A 10925-nucleotide genomic window follows, 5' to 3' on the forward strand; every position below is an offset into this window, starting at 1 on the left:
CTATGAATACGCTCTTCTCTCCCTGCCTCCTGCCTTGTTTGTTTTCCACCTGTACTTTCTTCTGAGAATAAGGACAGAAAAACGATTACCTCTTACCACAGTACATGTGTTAACAACACTGTAATTCTACCTTCATGATGTCAAACTGCCCAGAAACATACAAATATAGTTCACCTGGGTTGAAAAACTGCTGCTGAAAATCCTAATTAATAAGTTTTCAAGGATTTTAAAAATTAATATTTTACAAACGTAAAGGACATTCACATTAAGGACACTTCACTTTTTTTTTAGCTATACTTTTTCTGTAACCTGTACATGAGCATGCTTCGTTTCCACTTGGTGCTTTTTCTCTTAAGACGGACTTGCCATTTAAGAGGCCGTTTCTGATTTGTTTATATATATATTTGACTGAATGCATTGCGTGTGCCTCACTGACTGTTGCTCATTAGTGCTATTACTTTATCTTGAAGAATGTTTCCTTGCTAGAGCTCGACGTAAATGACAGTGCATTTTTTCATTTTCTGTAATTTGTTATTTGAACATTAAACTGTTGTCTGTGTTGTGTCCCAGATAGCAGCTTGAAACTAGTGCAAGAGAAGAGTGTTCTTGTAAGCCCCATTTGTTTTCAGATGAATGACCTGAGTGTGCCTAAGTTATTCTGTTTTAAAAGAAATTATTTACCTTCTTGTGAAATATTGATTTTTGCATCATTTTAATACAATGGTTAACAATGATATTCATTACTGAAAAATCAAATAGATTGTGTTTGTTTACGCAATGGGTTTATATTTCTCTCAGGTCTTAAATCGTTGTTTGTGGGGTCTTTTAGGGGCTGTATTTCAGCTGTAAGAAAGAAATACAGGAATTCTGGTTTTTGTTTTGTTGCTGTTTTAAATCTAATTGTATATGATTTCCATATAGATCTACTTTTGATGAGCAGGGCTTATTTGACAGTTTAATTTTTGTGAGAAAAGCTTTTTTTAAGCCTGAGTAATTTGTTATTCTCTGGAAAAATAGAATAAGAAGGGCTATGAGAGATGCAGTATTATAGTAAGTAAACATTATCTGTGTTTTTGTTTTTATGGGGTATTCTACTTGAGTATTGCCAGCTAAGCTTTCATTTATCTTTTCAATTCGTTGGTACTTTTTCCATGTATTTTGGCTGAACCATAACTGAAGTGATTCAAGTTGAGATTTCCGTTATTTTATAATACATATTCTGCATCTTATTTATTTCCAGTTAATGGAATGTTTTTCCATATTTTTGCTTTGCTTAGTTTAGCATATAATACAATGCATTTTCTATACTTCATAATGCCTTTATGCTGTTTTCCAATCAATACTGTAGTGCACTTTGAATCACTGGCAGTCTGTACCGTGCTCCAACATGAATGGTCCAAGATTCTTTAATACTTATCTCTTTTTTTTTAATCTCTTTCTCTTGTAACCACTGGTGTTGTGGCAAATGAGATACAAGTAGATCCTACTTGCTGCATTGAGGCATGGAAGCAGAGCAACTGTATTTGACCCTTTGCTTTAGATTCATCTCCACCTCTCTCAAGTCAAGTTCTTCAGGCCTTATTTGTATGCTTTGCCTTTTTTCCCCTCAAAGCTTGCTTCCCATGATTTGGGTTGGCAGTTCTGCCATTTGTCTGTGGATTCATCTTCATTCTAAATCTAAAAACCCAACAATTTTTCTTACAAAATATGATTTAATGTCTTGCGCAAAATGAATACCAGGCTACAAAAGCCTGTTGCCTGTTGTTCAGTGTAAATGTGTTCAGTGCAATTGATGATGTAGTATTGAGAATAAACAGGTTCTATACTGATTTCCCCCCATTATTGTGAAGTCTGATAGAACTCAAATCTGGCCTGTACGAAACTGCTTTGCGTAGAGCAGCAAAAAGCTTTTGATAACTTTGTACACAGCTGTACTCGTGGCTGCCAGGGGAGCTGTGGTGCGGGGCAGAGGAGGTAACGCTGGGCATTTGACTTCAGCCTGAAAAAGATGCTTCTGTTCATGTTTACTTACCTTCATAATTAGAGGGGTTGGAATTGTTTCTGCTCAAATTGATTATACTTGTTTGAGAATGTGTTAACCTTGGGCAACTGGGCATTTCAGCCTTTCAGTCCACGGTGGTACTGTGAAAGCTATTTTGAGCTGTTCAGCGAAATACTATTGGTTGTTACAGCACAACTCTTGAGACTAAGCCAGTGTTCAGTGTACTGGTTTTGTTTCAGGATGCTGTCAAAATAGTCATTGCCAGCATAGTTGCAGCATACGGTTCTTGATTTTGAGAAATGCTGAGCAGATTGGCATATTCTATCAACGCGTTTGAATTATAATCTTAAAGTATAATTTCATTGCCAACAGTCCTCTAACCTAGAAATGAAGCATTTTGTACCGGAAGGGTGATCAGTAGAAGTGCAATCAGTGTCCTGTTTGCAGTCAGCTGGATGGTTTGGGTTTTTGTAGAATACCTATGAAAAGAGCAAGGTCTCTTTTTCTGGCTCTTTCAAAACTCTCTCTGAATTTCTAGAACTCTTGACACTTGAGTGGCTGGGTAGGAGGACTTTACCTGGGGTACCTCTCTGCACTTGAAATCAACTCTGGGAGCCTATTCTAGGGGTTGGTGTCTTACTGAAGAGGATCTCCTGTGAGGAGGGAAAGGTTTGTCTGCCATGAATGCAGCTGTCCAGAAGCTAATTTACATGACCGCTGGCAAGGACTCCAGCGAGTATCTTTGCAGTGGGAATCTTGATTTGTTCCACTTCACTCCTTTAAATCCATTAGGTACCTTTCTGTATAGAGGCACTAGAGCATTAGAAGTGCTTAAAGCATATGTGAATGGTCCCACTGATTTGTGATTGAAATGAATGTTTTCTAGTGTTTGTCACCTTTTGTTGTTGTTGTTGTATTAAGATGTTACTGCAAGTGTCTGATTTAAAGGAATTAGATATGAAAGGTATTAAAAGAATGTCTCTATCCTGCCTTACCTCACTCTAACTTCCTCTGATGCAGTGGCATCAGATTTGATAATAATATCATGACGTTGTCTTGTAGGATAAACATGGGTCAAACAGGAAAAAAATCGGAGAAAGGACCAATATGTTGGCGAAAACGTGTGAAATCAGAATACATGAGACTGAGGCAGCTCAAGAGGTTCCGACGTGCGGATGAAGTAAAGGTATCTTTTGTTTCTGTTGCTTAAAAAGTGATATAAAAATTTATTTTTCTTCTGAAGTATGATCTGACCTGCAGTTAATACCTGTAATAACAATTTTATTAAATACTTTCAGAACATACAGAAAACTTGTCTTAACTCTGTGTTCTTATAAATAGGTATGGTCAATTTATGTATGGTTGAATCAAGCATGCTAAGTTTCAGATGAGACTGTGGAGAGCAAGTATGTGAACTTCTTAAGCCACGTGTTCTTTCTAATTCCATTTAGAACTTAATTCCGTACTCAACCTCAGAGTCTCTAAATGTGAGACCATAGTTTTAGTCAAAGAAAGGGATAATGAACTATACTGACATTTAAACAAACTTTAGACAGCTGAGTTTTGAACACTTTTTTTTTTAAAAAGTCCTTTTTGGTTTTGTTTATTCTTTTAGTAAATATGATGCTGTAAGATAGCAAGTGAATTTAGAATCTTTGATTTCTTTGTAGTATTTTTACAATTGTGATTAATTTTTAGAGTATGTTTAATTCTAACCGTCAGAAGATACTGGAAAGAACTGAAATCTTAAATCAAGAATGGAAACAACGCAGGATACAGCCTGTTCACATCATGACTTCTGTGAGCTCATTGCGCGGGACCAGGGAGGTTGGTTAACATGTGTTGTGGTAATTCAACTTACAAGGTTGTTAGCACGTTTTTGTTTTATTACTGGAAAGTTGCCTGTTGTTTTTTTGTTTGTTTTTTTTTTCTTTTTCCAGCATAATGTGACTTGACAGCTAATTGTTTTTCGTATGTGTCTCTTAAAGAACTTATGTATTATTTACTTTGATCATATAACTTCTGGAAAACAATAAATACATAACAGGCTACCTAGCTCTGAATGACACGCAAAACTGAAGCTTTTTTATTTGTGATAATACTTGAATCAGACCTCAGCACCCTTTAATCAAACTGTTTTGTCTCCCTGGTATTGGCAGTTTAATCTTGCTCCTGTTGGAGTTGAGCTGCAGAGGTACAAATGAGTAGTTTTGTTTCATAGTGAGCTAAAGCACATGAAAGCTGTCAACATGCCCACTTGATAGAGTCTTCTTTATATCAATTAGAGTCATTTAACCACAGAGATTCTAAGAGTACATCAACTCAACTAACTCCTTTTGTGTAACACAAGTAGACTGGACACTAAATTTATGGAAAACACTTCCATGATTGTGACGCAATTTGAGCACCTAAACTGGCTTTCATGTTGGTAGCTCAGACAGTCATTTAAGCTTACTTCAGTTTTCTGTTTTCTGCCCAAGTTAATTATCTTCTTTTTTTGAATAGCTCCTTAGGAATCTCTCCCAGCTAAGCCAGTTTGGAGGTGTTTCATGTAATAATCTTGAAAACTAATTCACTGCAGTAGGGTGAGACTCTACTGTGAATATGTTAAACCCAAACCAAATGCTTTCTCTTTAAGGAAATTTGTCAGATTTTCCTTTTGCCAAAATTCTAATGGGGAACTGGGCACGTGTGCGTGCATGTTCAAGTGCAAGCGAGCAGGACCTTTGCCTGAGTGTTTTCTTTTAAACATGACTGAATACGTAGTTATTCATGTGCAGCTCTATATTTATGACACTGTAGGATCAGAACTTCTAATAATAGTTGACATAGGTACACATCCAATTTTCACTTTTTTTTTGTTAGTAAAAGATCATGCCTCACCATTCTCTTCCTTCTTTTTTTTGTCTTTTTTTTTTTTAGTTTGATTCACTATTCTGTGTTAATTGCCTGCCTGAATTGATTTCCTGCCTGAATTGATAGAGCACACTAATTACTATGTTCAAGTCCAGTCTCTGTCTCATGGATCAAGACTCTAATGCTTCATTTAAGCTTGCCATAATTTATAGTGAGAGAAGCGAGACAAAGAAATGGGGAGGGGGTGTTTAAAAGATTGCCTTAAAATCTTCTTAACATGCTGAATTTTTTCAGGGTTGCGTAGGACACTGGCTAAGATTTTAGTGACTGGTGGAAAGGTTTTGTGAGAGCCTTCATGTGTTTGGTGAAGACTTCAGGGCATCACAGGTGTTCTCGAATGACTGTTCTAGTCAGCATCAGCCAGAGACAGTATCTCGTCCTGTGCAAGCCAAATAAACGTTAAGCCCAGTTCCACACCAAAACAACGGGCAGCGTAACAGACTTAGTACCAAACGTTTTGAATTATCTTGACGTAGCTCATTTGTCAGCCTGAGACTTACAGTTCCATAGACAAAAGTAGTTATTTTTTTCACTTTTGCATTTTTTCTTTAAGAATACATGAAAAGTATGCTAGATGGCTGCTGGCTAGAAAATGAAACATTAACTTGAAATAGGAATAAAGCGCTAACATAGGACAGTGTCTTGAGTATTGAGGTACACAGCAGAAATCTAATTTTGTTTGCTGCAAATTAAAAAGAAAATAAATCTGGCTTGTGTCATTCTACCGGGGTACTGTCTCTGTATACTGTTTGTTACATTACTTTGTGTATTTCTTTAGAAATGGGAAGCTCTGTTCATCTTTCCCTTCTGGAAAGGAGAAAGATCTTTTGTCTCCACTTCCTTTTTTGCTTTCAGGTAGCTATGATAGCTGTTCTGAACTCTTTTTTTTTTTTTTCTTCTTTTTTTTTTTTTTAAACCTACCTCCAAATCCTCTTTGTTGTACTTTCCCTAGCTTTGTATGTACCTATCTGCTTTTGTTTGTAACTTTTTTCAGGGATCTTCATACTGCTATCCCAATATTTGAGAAAAGTTCATCTGTGTCTGTTAACTGTTGAATAGATGCAAGAACAGCCTAAAGATTGTCTGTATTTCCGTGGCACGTTTATCTTCTGGAGGCTACATAAATCTCTGAATCTCAAAAAAACATGTCCAGAGTTGCATATTAAAGAGCTAATTATTTTTTTTTTTTTCTGTTGCAAATAGTGAGCAGTCAAAGGCTTGCGGGTAGGATAGTGTTAGACAGACAATAATGGGGAAAGAGCAGGAATTAGACACATGCAGGATTTATTTCTGTAAGATGTCTTGCTGGCATGAAAGTAAAATTTTATTTAAAAAACCCAAAAAACATTATTTCTGCAGTGTATTAATCTGAAGCCAGGAGAATTCAATTGTCTCTCTGATGACTTGGGTAAATACTCTATCAGTATAGCAGTAGCAGGTACTAGATCTGTTTTGAGATACTAAGCATAATTTGTGTTGTAGGTGAAATTGTTTGAGTAAAATACTGTCAGAGACACTTACTATTAAGTGAAAAAAACTGTTATGATCTATGAGCAAAAATATTGACATATAAATAATTCTTGTGTCTTCGTTACTGCTAAATCTATTCTTATTATGCATTTTTCGAAGGCTGATACGGCTAATTGGACAAACACGTTGAATATTTTACATTTGTGTAGTGTGATTCTGTGATTTTTTTTTTTTAATCTCCGTTTCTGATGTTGCAATGTAAGTGTAACCTCAGCTTCTTATTTCAGTGCTCTGTTACCAGTGACATAGATTTTCCAAAGCAAGTCATCCCACTGAAGACTCTCAATGCTGTTGCTTCTGTGCCTATAATGTATTCTTGGTCTCCCCTTCAACAGAATTTTATGGTAAGTTTAGAAAAATGCAAGGAGGAGAAATGAATGGAGAAAAGGAAGAGGCTAATCTTAGAAATAAACCAGCAAAAACCTGTTGCCAGTTATCCTTGCTATCTCTTTGGCACGGGTAATAAGGCAGTAATAACCAGCAATGGGTTCCCTCAAATAAAATAAATTTAAAAAAAGTAACTTCGCAACTAAACCTCTGTCCTCAAAAAACCTGCTATGAAGAGACCCTAAGTTTATTTAATACAGATGTTCAACTATCTTCTGTGGCATTTCAGATGTACATTTATTTGAAAGCATGTAATGGGAAATGTTTTCTGAGGGATATGAATGTCTTTCTGCAAGACTATTGACCAGTGTACCTGTAGCAGAATAATAATTCTTAAGGAATAAAGAGAACTTAATCCTGAAATAGTCTTCCCACATAATGGTCGTTCTTATGTAGCCTTTTCTTATTAGCTCACTGTATGCAGAAGCCATAATGTTAGATTTCTGATGTAGATATCTGACCTATTTGAAAAGCGTAGTGATTTAAATAAACAGTTTTATCAGCATATATACAGAGTTCTTCCAAACATTTTTCTTCTTGCTTTCAATTCATTGGTGTTTGGATGTTTTGCACTGCTGCAGAATCATGATCAGCAGGCAAGTTTACATTTAATTTCCTAACAATAGAAGATTCTTTTGTAGTGTTGGAAGCTGAGTATCAAGGTCCGTAAATTCCACTCATACAGACATGGGAGTATTAATGCATTTAGTCTGTATGCAGGGGAAAAAAAACCACAGTGGAGTTCAGATTAAACTGAGGCATGTTTCTGTGCTTGCTGTTCAAACAACTTGAATTTAGAGTCTTTGTATCATATTTTCTTATCTCTGGCAAAGCAAGGAAGGGGTGGTTTCTGTTGTGGAAGAGAACCAAGGAAGGGAGATTGAACTTATTAAATGTAAGCTTCCCAAAGCCAGGTAGCTTACTGTGTTGCAATAGTAGAAGCCTTGTGGATACGTCCTGCTAGCCTTAATGTTAGGAGCTAGTGTCAGTATCCTGAGTCAGTCACTGCTGATGCAAAAAAATTGTTGAATAAAGATGAGGGGTTTGGTGTTTTGTTTTTGTTTTGTTTTTTTAGTCTAGGTAATGGTAAAAGTGCTAAAGCAGTGAAGCCAGTTAGTTAACTGTGATGGCTGGACATTTGTAGATTGTGAAGAGAGCAATGCAGAGATGGTCAATTGAAACCACAATTTAAAACTGTTTGATTATAACTGTTGTTACTAGGTAGAGGATGAAACTGTTTTACATAACATTCCGTATATGGGAGATGAAGTGCTTGACCAGGATGGTACCTTTATTGAAGAACTGATCAAGAATTATGATGGGAAAGTGCACGGAGACAGAGGTGAGCCCAAACACTCAGGTATACTAATCATTTCCTCCTACATAATAATTATTGTCAGTGTTGCTTGTTAAGGCCTGATGCTTGATGATTACAGTAGAATCTTTAGAATTCTTATATTGTGTAAATGTTGGATATAACCAGCTTCCTTATTTAAATACGTTGCTTTGGATTTTCATAAGGCTGATAAGTCTTAAAGTAGTTGTATGGAGAAATTAAACACATTGACTTTTTCCCTAGACCATACAGTGATTCATCATAATGCCTAGGTGCAACTTGAAGTCAAGTTCGGGGTCTTCAATTTTGTGCTCAGAGCTTTGGAATATAATTACGTCGCTACATGTGTCCTGCCTAGCAGAAAGTGGCAGGAGAACTATGTAAAATTCTGAAAATGACGACACTTGGAAATGCGATTCAGTAGAATAACCTCTTCTGAGTTTTGGTTTTTTTTCCTTTAAGGAAATTATTAGCTATTTAAAAACCTCCTTTCTGTAAGTCAGCATATAGAACAAAGTTGTATATTTTTGTTGGTATACTTTATATGTACTCTTAGGTGTAGTATACCTCTTATTCCCTGTGGAAGCTGGACTACAATGTGGTCTGTCTCTTCAGCTTCCTAAAGTCTTGATGAAATATTAGCCCTTGACTTGCTCTTTGTGCCCACTCAGAATTGGCTCATACAAGCCTGAGCTTTACAGATGTACAGGTTTCTCTGACTATTCTCCTTCCCCCTTCACAGAAACATTACCCACCACCAAATTGGGGATCGTTTCTTAAAATTGATTGTATTTCCATTAATGCTGGACTGACCGAGACAGACAACTACATTTCTGAGTACATCATAGGCGACTCATGAAGGTTAAGCCTGCAATTCTGTAATAAATGCTGCCCAGTCCTACCCCAGTCTTGTTAATGTCCTCAGGATATCTGGTGCCTTTCTGTTTCATGAGAAACATGAAATGTTTTATGGGGTTTTGCCTTTGGATATTTTTATAGATTTAGTGATTGCTGACATCCTTCTCAGAGAACTGGTTATGTCAAAGTGGTGACATTGCTAGTAAATGTCTCCCATTATTGATATAATTTATTATTAAATGACTCTAGCTTTAGAATTAATTTTGTTATACTGCCTTGAGTCCCCAGTTTATGATGGCAATCAGTGGTATTATGAGTCCAGCAAAAGTATATATTGAAAGTACGAAGTTGTTTCTTTAACCTCCAAATAACTAATATTCTTGTGTGACTGTAATTAAATGTAAATGCTGTGGGAATCTGTAATCCAGAGGCATTCCTATACAGGAATCAAAATTGTAAGCTAGCTCTGTAATTGCACTTTTGGGCAAGAAATTCGTAGTAACCTGTCTGCATATATTAAGAGTTCTTTTTAAAACATCCAAATCAAATACTTTCCTGTTTTCATGGTCTACATAGGAATAAACCTCTTTCCTTCGTTATTGTTTGACATCCAACCCCAGTCCAGGTTCAAGAGGATGGTGATAAGCACCAGAGTTCCCACACAGTTCGTGGTTGTGTTTTGAGATATAACAGCAATCTCTGTCGACCTGAACTGCAATTTTCTTCTGTGCAGAAATGCCTTACTGTCTGTCTATGCTACCCTCTGAATTTCACAGCAGAATACAAGCTAATCAGGAGATATATGCAGCATTTTATATATCCTTCCGTTTTCTCTTGATTTTGTCAAGATGATATTTATCAAGGTGGTATTATCACCTTGCCAGTAGGGTCTCTAAGTGGATGCTTTGGAACTGCCAACCAAAACTCTATCTGGAGATTCACTAGCTGGTCAAGGATAGCTTCCTAGACTGTTTGCATGCATTTCCAGGCTGGCTTAACCCAGTCCTGCTGGAATTGAGATTCTGACATAAAATCTCTTAAATAGTCTAGCTAGTAAGTATTTTTTTTTTAATCTTCTAAGGAAGAGAGATTTATTTATATCTACTGGTATGAAGCACAGGTAGTCAGGAAGAGAAAAATTTCAACAACTTTCCTTCTCCCTTTCTCAGCTGTCAGTCTAAGAAATGAACATTGAGTATTTCTTAACTCTTCTCAGTTTATATGTTGAAAGCTAGAGGGAAAAATACAAAATTGTTTTTCATAAATTACAGTATTTGCCATATTTTAATTCCGGTATAGGAAGGATTAAAATTACTTCATATACACCTTGTGCTTTTCTGTTTATTCCAAATTTTGCTGGATTTCAGAATGTGGATTTATCAATGATGAAATATTTGTTGAGCTGGTCAATGCACTTGGTCAATATAGTGATGATGAAGATGATGATGATGGAGATGACAATCCTGATGAGAGAGATGACAAGCAAAAAGATCGGGAAGGTAACAGGATGGGTATGTCTGTCTGGAGAATTTAAAAATTAAAACCTTTAAAAATTACCCCCCCTTTTCTTTAATCACTCAATAAATTTGTTCAAACTCTTCTACTTGATAGCTTCAGGTCTAAAATAGCATCATTTTCTTCATAATTTCCTTTGCCATCTACTTCACGAGTTGTACAGAGAATCCTGCAAAAGGTGCTTTTGCCAGTTTGTTTATCTGCATACTGAGACAGTCAAATGTACCAACAATCAGTTGGATACCTGTCTCAGAAATGCTTTGACACTCCTCAGAAAGTGAAGCACCACTATTCTAAAGTAGTCAGAGTTCTGAATTGCCATCTCCATCTGCTGGTGAAACAATGGTTCCTCTAAATTTGACTAGTAGAATTCTCTCAGCA

General features: G+C 36.3%; 1 protein-coding gene across 5 annotated transcripts in view; it reads left to right on the plus strand.

Annotated features, from left to right (window-relative positions):
- The first annotated feature begins 3070 nt into the window (after positions 1-3070).
- Positions 3071-10925, plus strand: part of EZH2 (enhancer of zeste 2 polycomb repressive complex 2 subunit) — a 29390-nt gene continuing 21535 nt past the window's right edge. For 2 of the 5 annotated variants that reach the window (XM_009875880.1, XM_009875881.1), the window contains exons 1-5: positions 3071-3188; positions 3701-3829; positions 6676-6792; positions 8057-8177; positions 10397-10540. In XM_009875880.1, coding sequence (XP_009874182.1) covers positions 3072-3188; positions 3701-3829; positions 6676-6792; positions 8057-8177; positions 10397-10540 — 628 coding nt within the window. In that variant the 5' untranslated portion in view covers position 3071. The remainder of the gene's footprint in view (positions 3189-3700; positions 3830-6675; positions 6793-8056; positions 8178-10396; positions 10541-10925) is intronic. The other 3 variants (XM_009875882.1, XM_009875884.1, XM_009875883.1) reach the window with 2 other exon arrangements.

Source organism: Apaloderma vittatum, unplaced genomic scaffold (assembly GCF_000703405.1).
Source record: "Apaloderma vittatum isolate BGI_N311 unplaced genomic scaffold, ASM70340v1 scaffold5379, whole genome shotgun sequence".
NCBI classification, from domain to species: Eukaryota; Metazoa; Chordata; class Aves; order Trogoniformes; family Trogonidae; genus Apaloderma; species Apaloderma vittatum.